This window comes from Oratosquilla oratoria, chromosome 29 (genome assembly GCF_046742065.1).
Source record: "Oratosquilla oratoria isolate Oo_2021 chromosome 29, ASM4674206v1, whole genome shotgun sequence".
In the NCBI taxonomy this organism is placed as follows: domain Eukaryota; kingdom Metazoa; phylum Arthropoda; class Malacostraca; order Stomatopoda; family Squillidae; genus Oratosquilla; species Oratosquilla oratoria.
Window position 1 is genome coordinate 40,548,606 of NC_134805.1, and position 20,237 is coordinate 40,568,842.

Below are 20,237 nucleotides of genomic sequence, written 5' to 3' on the forward strand. Positions count from 1 at the left end.
GAGAGAGATTAAATTATAACAAAAGTGAAGATGAAAGCTGGAAAGGTACATCAATGAATCTCATATGGAATGTCTGACAAAGGGTGTAGTAACCCTGGAGTGCCTAGTGTGATTGTTCAACATGTGTAGAGAATAAACAGTTGCAGTGGGTCACAGGAGTGTGTATTGTTTTGCTAAACAAGATACATATACCAAAGGCTTTTCCCCCCACTTACATGGGAGGTAGCCAAAAAAACAAAGGCATAAAGACCATTCCCACCCATTCCACTCCCCTCCCTCTTATCTTGGCACCTCCTGGATGACGGGTCATCCCTGCATCTTGTCCACTGCCCTGGGTCAGAAGCAGTGTTGCAAGACACAGCACATCCACAAGATGAACAGATAAACATAAATTTTATACCTTAAGAGGGATTGGTCTGTTCAAGTGTGATCAATAAAGTGTATGGATAAGTGTTGAAAAGAATAAAGAACAAAGAATGAAAGGGGAAGAAATGTATAGATTTAAGAACTGGTTGTACACTGTAATTAGTTTCCTTCCATCTGGTTGGATCACCACAGTGCTGGCTAATTTAACAAAGATGAATGATGTGTGACTTTGGTCCACATAGGCCCCTGAAGTACTGAGTACATGCCACCAGGCAATAAATATCCCAGTAAGGGAATACAAACCTATATCTTTGTTCTAGATCTGTATATATGATAAGGAAAGTTGCCAGCCAAGGTATACAGTCCCATCCATCTCGCTCCCATTTGTTTCCCTCCCATCTTAGCTACTTATGGATGAAGGGTCATCACTGTCCCCTGCCTACTGGCCACGGTCAGAAGCAATTCAACAAGACACAGCACATCCACAATAGGGCCAGCCATTTGTTACATAGTAACTCTCCCTCCTTGTCCCCTCATGCAAAAACAGAAAACATACATACATATACCAAAGGCTTTTTCCCCTTACATGGGGGGTAGCCACAAAGAAAAAGGCATAGAAACCATTCCCACCCATTCCATTTCCTATATATTCCACTCCCCTCCACCCTCCCTCTTATCTTGGCACCTTCTGGATGACAGGTCATCCCTGCATCCTGTCCACTGCCCTGGGTCAGAAGCAGTGTCGCAAGACACACCACATCCACAGCAAGGCCGCCTTATAAATTTGGCGACAGAACAGAAAAGACAGGACGAAATCCCTTTGGGCCATGACGAGTTATAGCACATTCATAATCCACAAAGTGGAAAACCCACAGCAGGAAGTAACAACCCTGGGGCCTTCCCACAGATCCCTCTGGAAAAGAAAATTTGGACTTTCAGCTGCAATGAATTAATATGGAATTGTTTGTGTTACCAGCAGAAAGTAGTAGGAAGTAGTAACTGGCTGTCAGCTCTCCATGTGTGAAATACTGTAAGAAATAAATTTGAAGATAATAGAAATATTTTTGGCCCAGTCCAGATATTGAGTGCCTGCCCCTCAGGGCTACACCTTCTGATGGAGGTGGAGTCAATAGGTTTTGAAAATGGGCAGCTCTGCTGTCCATCTGGCTGGATCACCACAAGCAAGTACCCATCGTTGGTCTTACCTGACTATTATGTATATCAGTGATTCTTAACCCCTGGGTTGCAACCGAAAATTGGGTCACCAAGGATTTGTGGACTTACTTTTCCCAAAATCTCGATTAAAAATACATACATACAAGGGCGGTAGCCAAAGTCAAAGCCATAAATTCACTTTATACTAATCTTTCTTCACTCTTTCGGTGTCCAAACCATCCCAATATTCTTTCATCAACCCTATCTCCCAACACCCTTTCCACCCCCGTTCTCCTCCTCACCTACTCATTTCTTACTACATCCAGCCTAGTAACCCCTACCATACTTCTCAGGCATTTCATCTCAAACACATTAAAACTCCTCCTTTCTTATGTTCCACATTTCTGACCCATACAGTGCTGTTGGCACAATCACCCCTTTGTACAATCTTCTCTTAGCATCCATTCCCAAATATCCATTTCTCATTACACTTTTTAATCACCTATGGCATTTACTTGCTTCTCTCAATCTACATTCTACCTCCACCTTCACTCCTCCCTTTTTCGCCACATTTGCCCCTAAGTATTTACAGCCACACACTTCCTCCAGTCTCTCTCCCTTAATACTTGCATCCAATTTGCTGCCATCATCTCCCTTTGTACATCTCACCACCTTACTTTTACCCACATTTATCTTCAACTTCTTTCTTTCATACACCTTACCAAACTCTGTCACTACCTTCCTTAATCCCTTCTCTAATCCTGCTACAAGTCCAGCATTGTCAACAAACAACAACTGGCTTGTCTTCCATTTTTCTCAATTTTCTTTAACCATCTCCAAACCCCAGCCCAAGAGTATTGGGATGGTTTGGACACATGGAAAGAATGATTGATGAAAGATCAGTAAAAGAGGTGTGGAAGGCAGAAGTGGAAGGAATGAACATTAGGGGGCGACCAAGGATGAAATGGATGAATGAGGTAAAAGGGGCATTGGGAAAGGGGGTAATGTCTGTTGAGGAAGTAAGGGTGAAGAGAGATAGGGGTGAGTGGAGAATGGTTGTGTATGGATAATGCTGTGATGTATGGAAGGGAGTGGGTGTTGGAGTATGTGTGAATGCTATTTTGATGCAGCACAAAGGGATTTCTCCCTGTCTTCTCTTCTTTACATTAGAAAATGGAGGGGGGGTCGCCGATTAAATGAAACAGCCTTGCTGCATTGCTTGACTTGGGCAGTGGGTGAAATGCAGGGATGACCCGCCATCCAGGAGGAGCCAAGATAAGCGGGAGGGAGGCAGGTGAATGGGTGGGAATGGATTTTATGCCTTTGTTTTTGGCTACCTCCCTTGTAAGGAGGAAAAAACCTGTTGGTATATGTACCATAAAAAGGTTAAGAACCACTGACACATATCAACAAATACTTTCTTATGGTTGCTTTCACTCACCCAATGATGATGAAATTTCTCCAAAATCTTGCTTCAAACTAGTCACTTTGGATGTAACATCTTCTCTCAGCACATCAACACTCTTCTCAAAATTTTCCTTAATCCTTGTTCTCACATCTACATTATGTTGCTCAACAGTACTGAAAAATCATATAAAACTGTTAGAATATTAACATAACTGCAAAATGTATGCATGTTCACTCCCTCAATCTCTGTCTTCCACACTTTTTTTACTAATCTTTCTTCACTCATTCTTTCCTTGTGTCCAAACCATCCCAATACTCTTTCATCAACCCTATCTCCCAACTCCCTTTCCACCCCTGCTCTCCTTCTCATCTCCTCATTTCTCACCTTTTCCTATCTAGTTTATCATGAAGTTTGGAGAGTTGTGATGTGGTCTCTTCAGCAACAGACAGGAGATTTTCCCCTTGATGAAGAAGCTTGTCCTCAGTCTTCACATGAGCTGACACTAAGTACCTGAACAAAAAGTATAATAGTAAACATCATGAAATACAACTACAAGAGTCATTGCCAAACAAATTATACACTGCACTTTACAGCATACTTTTTAAAATGCATATATCCACATTTAACTTGTCTACTTTAAAATACAAATCTCCACTACTAAGGCCTGCATCAACTACTTACTTTTGTGCATCTCTCTCTACAGATGTTTCACTCAAAAGCTTTTGTGTACAATCAAGAACATTTTTGGTTTCACCAAGATCATGCTCTGTCTTCACCAGTTTCTCTGAAGTTTCCTCTAATTTCATATTTAACTCATCAAATTCCTCCTGTAAAATAAGAAATTATTACTTTGTCTTTTGTCACATTATGAAACCAAACATGATTATCACACATGAAGACTATCAATATCACCAGGACCAATGACAGTTCCCTGCAATTGTAGGATGGTATGATGGTCATTAGAGAATTATCTCCCTCCTGCCCTTCTTCAAAATCCAGCAAAGCACCCATTTTCTGAAGGTGCAGGTCACAAGCTGACACTTAATCTCCAGAAACACCCCATGATCTCTATCAACTTTCAAATGCATTTCCTCCACAGTCTCACATATGACAAACTGACAATCAACAACTGCTCCCCTGCTCTTACTACTAAGTCCAGTGATACAGAAACAGTCCCACACTAATACAACATAGCACTCCAAAGCTTCTTCCTAGAGATCTCTAGGATGGTCTGAGAACCATTGCCAGACACTATGGGGATGCAAGTTTCCAGCCAGTGAAACTCAGGGCAACAATTATCACTAATGTCCTTAAAATCCATCTAGGAGCTAGCCTACTGAGAATATAAATTTCTACACATACATTCTTCTTGTCCAGTTCATCCTGCAGGGCTCGAATATGATTAATCTTCTCAGATATTTCCTGCATCTGCTGCTCATTCTGTGAGCACAATTCCTCATAATTTTCACGAGCCAAGTACACTCCATTTTTTTCACGTGATGCCATGAGATCTCTTCGAAGTCGCTCAATCTCCTCAGTGTACTCCTACAAAGAAACACAAAAAATTACACAAAATCAAGAGAAAACCTCCTCTGGTAATAGTTGAAATGACGTTTCCACTTGAGTTTACATGTGAAAGATAGTTCAAGAATGTTTTAGATGTCAGAAGGAAAAAGTTGTGTGCCATCAAAGGAAACAAGATAGCTCTGTGAAAGAAGCTTAGTTTTGATGGCACTGAATGACACAAAGTTTTCTCTGTCCCAATCAAAAATTATATATAGGTCAGAAGTCAAATCCATCTAGAAGAGTGAAGCTCAGTTTGAGAAGGATATCTTGAGAATGTGGAAAATATTTAGTGTTACTACCCTACAAGGGTATAGAAATGTGGTCAAGTAGGTCATTTATGAAGAGGAGAATATTCAATCAACCAATCACATGATATTCTATAGGGATGATTTTGTTTTCAGTGCACAAGTGTTCTATAGGGAGTGGTCTTGGGGCATCCTGTTATCATTCTTGAAGTTTTACTTTGTATAGTTTGTACATACATATACCAAAGGCTATTTTCCCCTTTATAAGGGAGGTAGCCTAAAAACAAAGGCATAAAAACCACTCACACCCATTCCATCCCTATCACAATCCCCTCCCCTCCACCCTCTTATCTTGGCACTTCCTGGATGACGGGTCATCCAGCATCCTGTTCACTGCCCTGGGTCAGAAGCAGTGTCACAAGGCACAGCACATCCACAGTAAGGCCACTTCATTAAATCGGTGACCCCCCCTCTCCATCCCTTTGGGCTGCATCAAATGTTTCTCACACATACTCCCTCACCCCCCATCCCCCACCCATTCCACCTCATGGATCACATCAGGAGTGAATGGAGAATGGTTGTATACATACAACCAATCTCCATGCACCCCTGTCTTCTGTCCTCTCCCATCCTTCCTCAACAGACATTCCCTTCTTCCCCAAAGCCCCTTTTACCCCATCCGTTCCAAGGTCGTCCCCTCATGTTCATTCCTTCAACACCTCATTTACTAGTCTTTCTTCACTCATTCCATGTGTCCAAACCATACCAATACTCTTTCATCAACCCTATCTCCCAACTCCCTTTCCACCCCCGTTCTTCTCCTCATCTCATCATTTCTCACTCTATCTAGCCTAGTAACCCCATCATACTTCTCAGACACCTCATCTCAAACACATTCAAACTTCTTCTCTCTTCCTCTCTTATGTTCCATGTTTCTGTCCCATAGAGTGCTATTGGCACAATCACTCCTTCATACAATCTCCTCTTAGCATCCATTCCCAAATGTCTATTTCTCATTACACTTTTTAATCCACCAAGGCATTTACTCGCTTCTCTCAATCTACATTCTACCTCCACCTCCTTTCCTCCCTCATTCGCACCCAAATATCTAAAACTATCATAGTTTGTAAGGAGTCTATTTTCCAGATTGATGTCAGTGTAGTTAAGTGTTTGCAGCCAGTAATTAGGATTTCCTTGTGGCATACAAAACTTGTGCTTGCAAGTGATTTTAGCATGCTTATTTTATTGTTGATCTTCACAGTCAGCAAAATGGGGAAAACCATGAAAAATTAACTTTGAACAACTTACCCCGATGAGTTCTTTTTTGTTCAATTTCTGGTTCACCTCTGGCTTGTTCTGGATGTTCTTGGCACGATGGGCATAGTCCAATGTGGACAGGGTCTCATCATAGTTCGAGGAGGATGGGGACACAGTAGCAATAATAGACGTTTTTGTTCGGCCACCAAGGGCATCCTGAAGTAAACGAGTTAGTTTGGATTCCCTGTAATGTTAAGCAAACATTAACATGAGGTACATTAACATACATACATATACCAAGGCTTTTTCCCCCTTACAAGGGGGGTAGCCAAAAAGAAAAAGGTATAAAATCATTCCCACCCATTCCATCCCTGAATACACTCCACACCCCTCCACCCTCCCTCTTATCTTAGCACCTCCTGAATGACGGGTCATCCCTGCACCTTGTCCACTGCCCTGAGTCAGAAGCAGTGTCGCAAGACACAGCACATCCACAGCAAGGCCGCTTCATTAAATCGGCGACCCCCCATTGCATAAAATGAGAGGACGGGGAGAAATCCCTTCGGGCTGCGTCAAATTTTGCTCACACATACTACCTCACCCCCCATCCACCCGCCCATTCCACCTCATGCTATCACAACATCATCCATATACAACCATTCTCCATTCACCCCTGTCTTCTGTCCTCTCCTGTCCTTCCTCAACAGACATTCCCCTCTTCCCCAAAGCCCCCTTCACCCCATCCATCCACCTCATCCTAGGACGCCCCCTCATGTTCACTCCCTCCACATCTGCCTTCCACACCTCTTTTACTAGTCTTTCTTCACTCATTCTTTCCATGTGTCCAAACCATCCTAACATTCTTTCATCAACCCTATCTCCCAGCTCCCTTACCACCCCCGTTCTCCTCCTCACCTCCTCATTTCTCACTCTATCTAGCCTAGTAACCCCCATCATACTTCTCAGACACCTCATCTCAAACACATTCAAACTCCTTCTCTCTTCTTCTCTTAGGTTCCATGTTTCTGCCCCATACAGTGCTGTTGGCACAATCACTCCTTCATTTACAAATAAACAAAATAATGTTTGACTTGTACACAATTTCTTTTTTCATCTTGGTTTATAAACAACCTGCAAAACAGTGAACCATCCATCCATCTCATTCTTGGTTTTCCCCTCAGATTCACTTCATCTACCTCTGCTTTCCATTCTTTTTTACTAGTCCTTCCTTTCTCATTCCTTCCATGTCCAAACCACCTTAGTACAGTATTCTTTCATAAACCCTATCACCCAGCTCACTTCCCACACCCTCCTCATTTCCCCCATATTCACCCTCATAATCCCCATCATACTTCTAAAACACGTTTAAATTTATCCTTTTTACCTCCCTTAAATTTCAATTTTTAAGCACAATCAATCTCTCATATAATCCCCTTCTTGCATTCATTCCTAAATACATACTTCTCATGACATTTTTCATTTCCCCCAAAACATCTACTTGCTTCTTTCACTCTAGTGTACCTCAACCTCCACTACTCCATTCCCTGCTACATGTGACCCTAAATACTTAAAAATATCAACTTCTTCTAATTTCTCTCCTTTAAGACTTACCTCCAACTTAATCCCCTCATCCACTGTATCTCATCACCTAACTTTTATCTACATTTCATTTCAACTTCCTCCTATCACATACCTTCCCAAACTCCATCACTTACTGCCCCAGATCCTCCTCTAATCAAGCAACAAGTGCAGCTTCATCAGCAGACATCATATGGTTCACTTACAGAGGGAGTACTCTTAGGTCCCTAACTCCATCCCATCTAATCACCTATATCACACATGGGAATACTTGTGTTGTCTTCTTATCCTTCTGCCTCAGGAGCACAGGATAAAAATGGAGAAAAAAGAAAGAAGAAAATATATATATATATATATATATATATATATATATATATATATATATATATAATAATAATAATACATACATATACCAAGCCTTTTTCCCCCTTACAAGGGAGGTAGCCAAAAAGAAAAAGGCATAAAATCATTCTCATCGTAAGACAGCAAGGGTAGTGAAGGAACAGAACCCTGGGGTGTTTGGTGAGGTGTCTGTGAGGACAGTGTCACGAAGGGTGCATGAGCTTGGGTACGTGAGTCACCAGCCTGTTGCTAAGCCACTTGTCACCAAGAAGCAGAAAGCCAGAAGGATTGAATTTGCCAAGAAATACTCTCACTGGACTGAGGACGACTGGCTTGACGTTTTGTGGTCTGACGAGGCCACCTTCAGTGTCACCTGTAACCGTGGTGCAAAGGTGTACCGGCGACATGGAAGTGACCCGCTTGACCCTCGGTACGTCAAGGGTACTGTCAAATTCCCTGATACTTTAATGGTGTGGGGCTGTTTTCAGCGGCAAGGGCTTGGGGTCATTAGTAGTGTTACCCAAGAACTTAAAAGTGAACCAAAACGTGTACTTGGAGCTTCTGTGTGAAAATTTACCTGAATCATTTGAAAAAACAGGTGCCACAGTTTTTCAGCAGGACAGTGCCCCCTGCCACACTGCTAAATCCATCACTACTTGGCTCAACGACTGTGAAGTGAACTTTATAAAGGACTGGCCAGGTAATAGCCCTGATTTGAACCCAATTGAAAATTTGTGGCACATTATAAAGAAGAGGTTATAAGGCAAAGACGTCAGCTCTATACCCAAGCTCGAGGCAGCCATTCAGGAAATCTGGGATAATTTTGAGCCTACAACCCTCCACAACCTAGCTGCTTCACTTCCACGTCGTCTTGAGGCTGTGTTAAAGCGCAAAGGACTCCCAACCAAGTATTAGGTGAGTAAAAATCCAATAAATATAATGATTAATTACATTTTTGTGCATTTTTGTTTAGATTCGCTGAGGCGCCGCGAACTTTTGTCGAGCACTGTAGATAAGGTAGTATGAGAGGTAAATGCAAGGGTAATGGGCAGATGATTGGAGATGGTTAAAGAAAATGGTGAGAAATGGGAGATAAACCAGTTGTTTGCTGATGACACTGCACTTGTTGCAGGATCAGAGGAGGGATTAAGGAAGGTAATGACAGAGTTTGGTAAGGTGTGTGAAAGGAGGTTGAAGATAAATGTGGGTAAAAGTAAGGTGATGAGATGTACAAGGTGAGAGGATGGCAGCAAATTGGAAGGAAGTATTAAGGGAGAGAGAATGGAGGGAGTGGATAGCTGTAGATACTTGGGTGTAAATGTGGCGGGAAAGGGGGGAGTGGAGGTAGAATGTAGAGTGAGAGAAGCTAGTAAATGCCTTGGTGGATTAAAAAGTGTAATGAAAAACAGACATTTGGGAATGGATGCTAAGAGAAGTATGAAGGAGTGATTGTGCCAACAGCACTGTATGGGGCAGAAACATGGAGTTTAAATGTGTTTAAGATGAAATGCCTGAGAAGTATGGTAGGGGTTACTAAGCTGGACAGAGTGAGAAACGAGGTGAGGAGAGCAGGGGTGGAAAAGGAGTTGGTAGATAGGGATGATGAAAGAGTATTGGGATGGATTGGACACATGGAAAGAATGACAAAGATTGGTAAAAGAGGTGTGGAAGGCCGAAATAGGAGTGAATCATGTGATGAGATGGATGGATGGATGGGGTAAAAGTGGCATTGGAAAAGAGGGGAATGTCTGTTGAGGAAGGGAGAATACAGAAGACAGGGGTGAGTGGAGAATGGTTGTTTATGGATGATGATGTGACCCATGGAAGGGTGAGGGTGAAGGAGTATGTGCGAATGATATTTTGGCACAGCCCGGAGGGATTTCTCCCAGTCTTCTCTTTTTCTGCATGAGGGGACAGAAAGGGGGTGGTCACTGATTAAATGATACAGACTTGTTGTGGATATGCTGTGTCTTGCTACATTGCTTCTGACCCAGGGCATTGGGCGAGATGCAGGGATGATCCCTCATCCAGGAGGAGCCAAGAAAAGAGGGAGGGAACAGTGGTGAATGGGCGTGGAGAATGTGAGGATGAAATGGGTGGGAGTGGATTTATGCTTTTGACTTTAGCTACCTCCCTTGAAAGGGGGAAAATGCCGTTGATATATGTATCAACTCCCCCTCCACCAGGAGGTGCAGCCATGAGGGGCTGGCACTTTGTTTCTGGATTGGGCCCACGATCTCTATCAACTTCAACTGTATTTCTTACTCTTTCACACATGGAGAGCTGACAACCAGCAAATGCTCTACTCTCCCTACCACTTGACCTAGTGACATAGAAATAATCCCACACTAAAACAACAGACAATAATTCAAAATTTCTTCCCAGAGAGATCTGTGGGAATTTTCAAGGACTGTTGCCAGCCACTTTGAACCTGTGGGTTTCCCACTTTGTGGAACTCAAGAAAACAATTGGTTGATCGATTGGCTTCCTAGAATGGGAGTGCTTTAATGATCCCATGGTCTTTCAATTTCTTTTATTTCCTTCTGGTCTAGGGTGCACTGAAGCATGATTCCCTTTAAATATGGCAACATATCCCAGGATCTACAATAATTGGATGTAGAAATAAATAGCTTCATCCACTTTCCCATGTGGTTGGAGGCCTCCAGAACCCATAGTTCTGGCAAGCTGACATGGCTGCTCTGGATAGTGGTTATACAGCAGGAGCTCCAGACAAGCCCTAGCACATTGACTTTTCAATTTTTTTTTTAGGAATAAGGGGGTTGAAGAGCAAACCCTGAGTCTGACCAGGGGTCTATGGAGCAAGGTAAATTTATTAGCTGTACCTAAGGTGCTGTCCTACAAATGGGATGGGAAAAAGCATTCACTCATAAAGCTAAAATATCCTTTGTGAAAACAAACCTGTATGGTACATGGGGAGCTTTTTCCACCAGAGAGGTAATGACACGTCCAAGAGTGAGAAGAGACTGATTGATGTTTCCTGCTTCCCTTGCTCTCTTCTCAACAGCACCAGAACGCCCAATGTTCTCTGAACCAGCAAGATCTACAAGATGAAGCTTTCCAGTTTTTAAGAGTTCATCTCCTTCTATGGTGTTTTCCTTCATATGAACAGTGACTGTGAAAACTGTGTGTGAGCGACTTGAATGTGCATTCATCAGGGTGGCAGCTGTCTGACGTTTAGCAGATCCCTTCTCAATAATAGCATAAACATCAGCTTTGGTTCGTACAAGAACTTCTTCCAGCCCATGGATAATACATGACCCTTTCCGTGATACATCTTCATAAAGCCTGTGAAAATATTCAAGATATTAGTATGCAAAATCCACTTGAAAGTTTGAAATTACAACTTTCAATGGATATATCATTCCAATTTAATTTACCTTAGTTTTGAAAGGTCATCTTGAGGAGAAAGAAGGTCAAAGAGTTCTTCATTATAAAGCTCCAAGAAAGACACTCTCATTGTGAACTCTGCCTTCATTACTCTTAGTTCATCAAACAGGTGATTGACACAACGGGGAATAATACCAGCAAGAGGATCCTATAAAACATTTACAAATATGAATCAAATACAATCAATTAAAACAAGCACATTCTTTGATAAAAACCAGTATTAGCAAGTTTTCTCAAAAAAATATAAAATCTTACTTCATCCCAAGCTGTGGAGTTTGGTGATTTTTCTCCTTCCATAGTGAATGTTTTGCCAGTACCAGTTTGTCCATAAGCAAAAATAGTACAATTGAATCCATTGAGAACTTCATCAACTAATGGCTTTGCCACACATTTGTAAACATCAATCTGTAAAGAAGTGGGAAAATGTGAATGGTTGAATGAATGACATGGACCTGACCAAATAGTGACCATCTTTTTCACATTCATTCATGGATGGTATGTATATGGATAGGGTGGTAAGGGAGGTAAATATCAGTGTGCTCGGCAGGGATTTGGAGTGGAGGCAAAGGGGAGGTGAATTAGTTTGGAATATTGTGTGAGGAATCAATCCATAGTTGACTTATTTTGTTAGGAACCCCAAAGCCCCACAGTGGCTTGCAACAGTCCTTGGGGGTCCTCCCACATATCTCTCTCGGAAGAAACTTTGGACTGTTGTCTGCGTTGTATTAGTGTGGGGCTGTTTCTATGCCACTGGATGAAAGAGATAGGATAAGGGAAGCAATTGTCAATTGATTACTCTCCTTATGTGAAAGTGTTAGAAGTGTAATGAAAGTCAATAGAGAAATCTTGGGCTCAGTCCAGAGACTGAGTGCCATGACCATAGGGCTGCACCTCCTATTGGAGATGAGGGGCTTGACAGGTTTTGAAAATGGCCAGCTTTACTGTTCATCTTGGTGGACCACCACATGCAAGTGCCTGTCATTGGTCCCAGTTTGTGAGGAGAAAGCTTAAGTAAATATGGGCAAATGTAAGGTATAGGAATAAGCCCATTATCTGAAGTTTTGAAAATTGAAGATTCACCCTTTCAAAAATGTGTACCGGTACTTTGGGAATACTTTTTGCAATCCTAAAACCCTGCTTTGCTCTATAGAACTTAAAATCAGTGCCAATTTTCCTTCCTGATTCCATCAACAGCTGGTGGCTGTCACAATACTACAACTGCACTGAATTGTCTATATCACCTTTCCATGTAAATAAAGTACATCACTTCTAGATGGAGGTGAGGGTGTTGATAAGACTAGAAGACAAGTGGTAGAGAAATGATTCTTCCCAACATCCATCTCAATACCATAACATGTATGTTCATATGGTCAGTCCTAGATGACATGATAAATCACATAATTTACTTAACCTCTTCAATGAGTCAAATATTCCTGCACACATTAGATAGCTGATGTACAATGACACATCACAATATGCGCATAATAAAATATAAAGTTACTGCTTTTATACTCATTCTCTTTCACTCAGAATGAAACCACTGGAAAAGTGATCAAGCCTGTTCACAAAATAAGAGGGTCACTCAGCTACAACTACAAAATAAATATAATCAGAAAGCCAACGTTGGCATCCTCATATACTCGTGCCTCATGACTCCTATGTAGACATCATATTCAAGTGGTTAAAATAACTATTACAGAAATCTTTAATTAATTAGCATAATTATAAATACAATAACAAAAATGTTATCTCTCACCTGTTTAGAATCAGATCCAAATGCTCTATCAAATGAAAAAGTCTTTGTGAGCTTGTCAAGAGGACGTTCCTTTAGTACAATGTCCCGGTTGGTTGGACATGTCACACTTGAAAAAGATTTGATATTCTTTTCTAAGTTGTTCATAGGCCTAAAAAAGAAAAAGAAAAAGAAAATATATATATATATATATATATATATTGTTGCTCACTTACCTAATTTATGTGATTTCCTAGTTCTTCAGTAGTTTCTGTTTTACTTTTCAATCCCCCAATGCACTTACTTGTTTCTCTCACTCTACAAACTACCTTTACCTAAAACCACTAGCTCTCCTAATTCTAACACATTTAAACTCGCACCTTCTCACTGTTTGTTCCACATATGCACTAACTTGCACACACGGCACGCTTCCCATTCAGCCTCCTTTCTACACCGTGACTTTTGACCCTGTGCCAGGGGTGCCAACTGTGCACCCCTATCGGCAACACATTTACCACATTCATACCACACACACACACACACACACACTTTCGTCGGATGGACGGCGAGAATTGGAATTTCGAAGAAAAAGGACAATCTACGTGGATCTCAACGTCAAGGAGGTACCTTATTGTATTTATAGGGAAGGGGAGAGCTTGTGGTGTAGTGGGAAAGTGATAAAAAAAGGAGAAGGGGAGGGATTATTGAGGGAAATGGAAGGAAATGAGGAAGAGGAGGACATGGTCCAGGAGGTCAGGCGTCTTGTAAACAAAAGACGGACCAATGATGATGATTTCTGTGATGACAGGATCAACAAAAATGTAAAGATTAGAAATATAGATAAGAGCAGCACAGTGGAAGGTGATGATAATAGTTTCCAGGGATTTAAAGAGGGTTGGGGATACCAACCTCCCCCGATTAGCAAGACTAGAGGAGAAACTTGATAAGATGACCGAGCATTGGGAAAACAGGTTTGGTAACTTAGCCAAGATTGCGCAGAGAGTTGAAAAGTTAGAAGAACTAGAGAAGGCGAACAAAAACTTAACTTTAGAAATAGAAGAATTAAAAAGACAGTTAAAAGAAGTTAAAGAAGAGAATGAGGAATTAAAGAGGAATAATAAAGACAATAAAGAGGCCATAGCAAAGGAAGCACAGGGCTGGAAAAAATTCCAGGAAAACAGTAAAGTTGCATTTACTGACATAATTAAGCAACAAATGAAAGAACAAATTGAAGACTTAGTTATTAAAGTGATGAGACAGAAGTAAGTAAGACTTAGCAGACAAAAAGAAATGTATAATTATATTAGGAATGGAAGAGAAATTTAACCAAAATAGAACCACAAGAATTAAAGAGGAAAAAGAAAAAGTAAACAGTTTACTAGAATTAGTTCAGGAAGATGAACCTGAAATCATGAAACAAATTGAAGTGATGTTTAGACTTGGAAAATATAGTACAGATAAGACCAGACCAATTAAGATTAAATTCAGGCCACAAACAACAGCAGAGAATATCTTAGCAAAAACATGGAAGCTAGCAACAAGTGAACAATATAAAAAGGTATGGATAAAAAGAGAAACGAATAAAGAGGAAAGAGAGGAAGAAAAAATGAAAAGGCAAGAAGCTAAAGAAAAAAACGAGAACAGAACGGAGTCAGAAAAAGAAGAATTCTATTGGAGAGTAGTGAATATGAAAGTGAGGAAATGGACCATAACAGAGAAACAAAAAAGAAACAGAAAATACAATAGAAATAACAGAAAGTTAAGAGTGTCCTACACAAATATAGATGGATTAATAACAGGACTGAATGAACTGAACGAGTATCTGAAGGAAAAAGAACCGGACATAATGGGAATTGTAGAGACAAAATTAAAAGGTCCACTACCACCCAACAGCATAGGACACAATGCATATAATTATTGGATTAGAAACAGAGAGATAAAACAAGGGGGTGGAGTTATGTTCTTGACTAAGAAGGATATAAACGTGAAGAGTGTCACATATGGAAAGAATAGAGATGATTATGATAGAAGTAGAAGACAGAGATAAGAAGAGCAGAAAGTTTGTAATAAACTACGTGCCCCCAAAAACAGCCTCGTGGGAAGAGAGTGAACATAAAAGTATGTTAGAAGACACAAGAATAACATTAAACAAGATAATGGAAGATGGAGGAAGAATAGTTATGATGGGCGACTTTAATTGCAAAGAAGTCTGCTGGGAGGAGATGACAGTAAAGGGTGGAGAAGACTCATGGGGAAATGTTCTACTTGAGATGATTATTGACCACACAATGGATTCAAGAGAACACTAGGTATAGAAATGAAGAAGAACCATCGAGACTAGACCTAATAATCACATCAGAACCTGAAATAGTGGAAAAGATAGAATACCAGGCACCAATAAGTAAAAGTGACCACATATTGATAGAACTAGAACTAAATGAGGAAAAATACATGAAAAGAAATGAACAATATAGAAAAGGAAGATTGATGTATGAATTTTTTTTTTTATAAAATAAGAGAATTCTTTCAAAATGAAAACTGGGAAAGAATACACAAAGAAGATACAACAGTAGAAGAGAAATGGAATATTTTGACAAAAAAAAAAAGAAAAAAAAAGAAAAAAAAAGAAAAAAAAAAAAAAGTGGAAAAGTATGTCCCAAGACAAAAACAAGAAAAAGAATATGTAAAGTGCTGGTACAACAAAAGTTGTAAGGAGTTGAAAGACAAAAGAGATAAAGCTTGGACCAAATGGAAGAAACACAAAAGACCTGAAAAATGGAAAATATATACTAGTTATAGAAATGAATATGTACAAGTGTGCAGAGACGAAAAAAAGAAAATATGAAAAAGATGTCATAGAAAAATGTAAAGATCAACCAAAACTATTTTACAGATTTGTAAACAACAAACTGAAAAACAAACAAGAATTAGAGAAATTACAAGGAGGAGTTGAATACACAGAGGAAATAGAAATGGCAGAAATTATGAACAAGCATTTTAAATCGGTGTTTACAAGGGAGAACATACAACCTGGAGTGATCGAATGGGAAGAGAAAGTCCCCCCTATGAAAGAAATAGAAGTAACAAAGAACGAAATAATGAATACTTGAGTAATCTTGATGTTAGAAAATTGCATGGACCAGATGAAACAGCAAACTGGATTTTGAAAGAATGCAAGAATGAGCTGGCAGACAAAATACAAAGCATAATAAACAATTCCTTGAAAGAAGGAAAAGTTCCAAAAGATTGGAAAAGAGCAAATATAGTACCTATATACAAAGGAGGAAATAAAGAGGACCCTACAAACTATAGACCAGTCTCTCTAATAAGTACAATAGCAAAAATCTGTGAAAGAATTATCAAAAGTAGATGGGTAAAGTATTTAGAGGAAAAAAAGAGAAAAAAAAAAAAAAAAAAAAAAAAAAAAAACGTACTAAATCCAAGGCAGTTTGGATTCAGACAAGGATGATCATGCATCACATATTTAATATGTTTCTATTCAAGGCTAATAGATATAATACAAGAAAGAGATGGATGGGCTGATTGTGCATTTCTAGACCTAAAAAAAGCTTTTGACAAGGTACCACATAAGAAGTTACTTAAGAAATTAGAAACTGAAGGAGGAATACAGGGCAAACTGCTTAAATGGATGGAAGACTTTTTGCAAGAAAGAAAAATGAGAGTAGTGATAAGAGACAAACACTCTAACTGGGATGAAATAATAAGCGGTGTTCCCCAAGGAACTGTTTTGGCCCCAATAATGTTTGCTATATATATTAATGATATGGATAAAGAAATTGAAAGTTACATGAGCTTCTTTGCAGATGACACAAAACTGTTAAAAAAAAGTGAACGCGGAAGAAGATTGTGAGTCACTACAGAGTGATCTCAATAAAGTATGGGAATGGAGTAGGAAGTGGGAAATGGAGTTCAATACCAAAAAGTGTAGTATAATGGAATTTGGAAAAAGCAAAAAAAGAATAGAAGGATCATATAAATTGGGAGAGGGAATAAAAAAAGTAGAAAATGAGAAGGACCTGGGAGTCATTATTATGAATAATATGTCACCTGAAAAACATATAAGCAATATTTTTGGAGAAACTTATAATTTAATAAGAACAATCAAAGTGGCATTTATATACCTGGATGAAGAAATGGTGAAGAAAATATTAATCACTTTGATAAGACCAAGATTGGAATATGCAGCAACGATGTGGTCACCAAATACAAAAAAATGTATAACAAAACTTGAAAGAATACAAAGAGCAATTACAAAATTGGCACTAACACTCTCAAAACTATCATATGAAGAGAGACTAGCAAAACTTGAGCTAGACACTAGAGCAGAGAAGAGAGAGAGGAGATTTGATAACTATTTACAGAATCATGAAAGGCATTGAAATTATTGATAGAGAGGACCTAATAAAATGGGATGAAAGAAATACAAGAGGACACGGAAAGAAAATCAAGAAAGACAGCTATAGAAGAGATCTGAAAAAGAATAGCTTTCCTCAGAGTAATAGACATTTGGAACAAATTAGATGAGAAAGTGGTGTGTGCAAAAACAATACATGAATTTAAAAAGTTTAGATAAAATGAGATATAAAGACTAGGTAAATACACACACACAGTGATAGATCTAATCATCTATATGATGATATTTGTAACAAACTGATAGAAGAAACAGGGAGTGCAAAAACTATACAAGAATTTAAAATCAAACTGGATGCTGAAAGATACAAAAGCGGGTCACTACGAGCATAGTTCTCTTCCCATAAAATACAATTAGGTCCAATTTACACACACACACATATATTATATATATGTGAGCAGAAGTTTTTGAGGGCATCATCTGAAGTAAATGGTTAGTAAAAGTTTTTCCATCAGAATATCAACATTATTCATTAACCAAGTCCAAGATAAGATAAACAAATTTATCACACACACATATATATATGTATTATATATATATATATATATATATATACACATACATATATAAATATATATATACACACACACACACACACTGTGACTTTCAAACTTTGCAAAGCCCTGATGATCAGTTTGAAATGGTCACAGTAGGCAGTAGCATCAGGCTGATGCTACTGCCTACTGTCTGACCATTACTAAAAACCATCATAAAATGATAAGTAATTGGACTTCAGTTTGATAAAAGAAGCATGTTTTAAAATTCAAAGCTAGTAATATCCATCATAATTAGTACTAGATACTTTTATATCTAAAATAAATTATGAAGTACGGCATACAAGATGATACATCAACTCAAGCATATCCTGCTTACCTACAACGGACGAATACTTTAATATTTTGTCCATTACATCCTTTTCTCATTACAGCATTTTTTCTAGGTAAACTTGGGCTTGCCATTTCACCAATATATATATTCTTTGTATTCACTGTTATTATATTTAGGGAATTTTCTTTACATAAACACTTGCACCAGTTCACCAACCACACATTCAAGCTTTAAACTTGACGACTAAATATTCGTTTGGAATGGACCAATAGGGAAGAAGCAACAACAACTGCGGAACGCTGATTGGCTAGTCATTAAATGTTTATATTTCACATATGTACTACAATGAAATTTTATGTGGTCATGTTCATTTGTTTTATCCGCAATATAAAAAAAATATATGAGTAAATATATTGTGCATTTCTTGTGCTGACCCACAAAAGACAGAAACAAAGAACCGCCAACGTTGTAGGCCGTGCTTCAGTTTAGAACGCAGAAAGGGTGCGATATAAAAGTACCAACAAACAAATTGATATAGCATACCAATGTACCACAACGGTACTCACTCCAATTAAACTCCTAAAAATAGACACAATTAAATAGTAATACAACGTTGTTTTATTTTCCCACATAAAGTTTTCTATCTTGGTGGCGAGTGAGCTGGAGTCGTTACTTATTAGTGAGGCAACAGAAGTTATCTTATTTTGAGAGTACGTGTATCTAGAGTGAGAAACAACCAGAGGAAATCTGGGATGCCATGACATTTTTACAGTACTTTTAAAAATACTGTGTATATATGCAATGAATCAAGCACGCCAAAATGTTTTGCAATCTCTATAACATAGCTTATAAAAGTTCTATATCTTTTTCGCACAATTAAGACGATCTTTAGTACAAAATACAATAAATCAATCTGCCTTTCGGAGTCTACTTTCGTTATTACGCAATATCAAATCCACTAATGCGTCCTGGTGATTAGGGCCACCCAGTTTGCCAACACCTTCCGTCTAGGTCTATTCTGTGCCAATCAGTCATTCAGCTTGATCTGTGGTGATATAGCTGTACGTCCTGATATCCCAGGCCATGAGACTAAGTCAATGGCGTTGTGTGGGAATCCCCTCTTGTGCCTCCAGTTTATCCCGATGGTTGCGAGTCCAAGACAGAGACAAGATGCAGCGGTGGTGCCCTCGGACATTGGGGCAAGGCGCGGAGAGGTTGTTGCTTCTGCGCTCTGAAGGGTGTCAAAGCCGTCGTTCTTATAGCTGTCAGGATGTTGTTTAGCGGCCAGGTCTCTGATCTTGTAGATTGAGAAAAGAAAATGAATGCTTTGCGGAATTAAAAAAGTATCATGAGAAATAGGTATTTGGAAATGGATGCAAAGAGATTATATGAACGGGTGCATTTGCCGACACCACTGGATGGGAGGGAAACTTGGATTTTAAGAGAGCCAGACAGAAGTTTAAATGTGTTACAAAGGATTGCAAAGGAGGAGCATGCCGACAGGAGACCTTTTGGCCCATAACTAGATCGGATGCGAACAAATTATAATAATAATAAATAAGTAAATAAATGTCTGATAAGTATGACGGGGGTTACAAGGTTGGATAGCGTGAGAAACAAGGTGAGGAGGAGAACCGGGGTGGAAAAGATGAAAGAGTATTCGGATGGTTTGGACATAAGGAAACATTGAGTGAAGAAACATTAGTACTAGAGATGTGAAAGGCAGAGCTGGACGGAGTGAACTTAAGGGGACGACCGAGGAGGAGATAGGTGGTGGGGTATTGTAGGTAAGTTCTGGTGTCAACACCATGGTTTGTATAGGGACACACCACTCCCATGTCTCCACCTGAGCCTCACATATTGGAGCTAATCTACAATCGAGTTTGTTACTTCTCCTCGTGAAATTGGGACATGTGGGAT

At 39.4% G+C, this 20,237-nt stretch overlaps 1 protein-coding gene across 2 annotated transcripts in view; it reads right to left on the reverse strand.

Moving 5' to 3' along the window:
- Window positions 1-19,497, reverse strand: part of LOC143040737 (uncharacterized) — a 43,749-nt gene extending 24,252 nt beyond the window's left edge. The window contains exons 1-10 of one of the 2 annotated variants that reach the window (XM_076212120.1): window positions 18,363-19,496; window positions 13,082-13,229; window positions 11,581-11,730; window positions 11,316-11,473; window positions 10,837-11,223; window positions 6,049-6,241; window positions 4,292-4,474; window positions 3,611-3,756; window positions 3,314-3,439; window positions 2,963-3,102 (exon numbers count right to left, since the gene is read on the reverse strand). In XM_076212120.1, coding sequence (XP_076068235.1) covers window positions 2,963-3,102; window positions 3,314-3,439; window positions 3,611-3,756; window positions 4,292-4,474; window positions 6,049-6,241; window positions 10,837-11,223; window positions 11,316-11,473; window positions 11,581-11,730; window positions 13,082-13,229; window positions 18,363-18,448 — 1,717 coding nt within the window. In that variant the 5' untranslated portion in view covers window positions 18,449-19,496. Of the gene's footprint in view, window positions 1-2,962; window positions 3,103-3,313; window positions 3,440-3,610; window positions 3,757-4,291; window positions 4,475-6,048; window positions 6,242-10,836; window positions 11,224-11,315; window positions 11,474-11,580; window positions 11,731-13,081; window positions 13,230-18,362 lie in introns of both variants that reach the window. The other variant, XM_076212121.1, reaches the window with a different exon arrangement.
- Window positions 19,498-20,237: the final 740 nt, after the last annotated feature.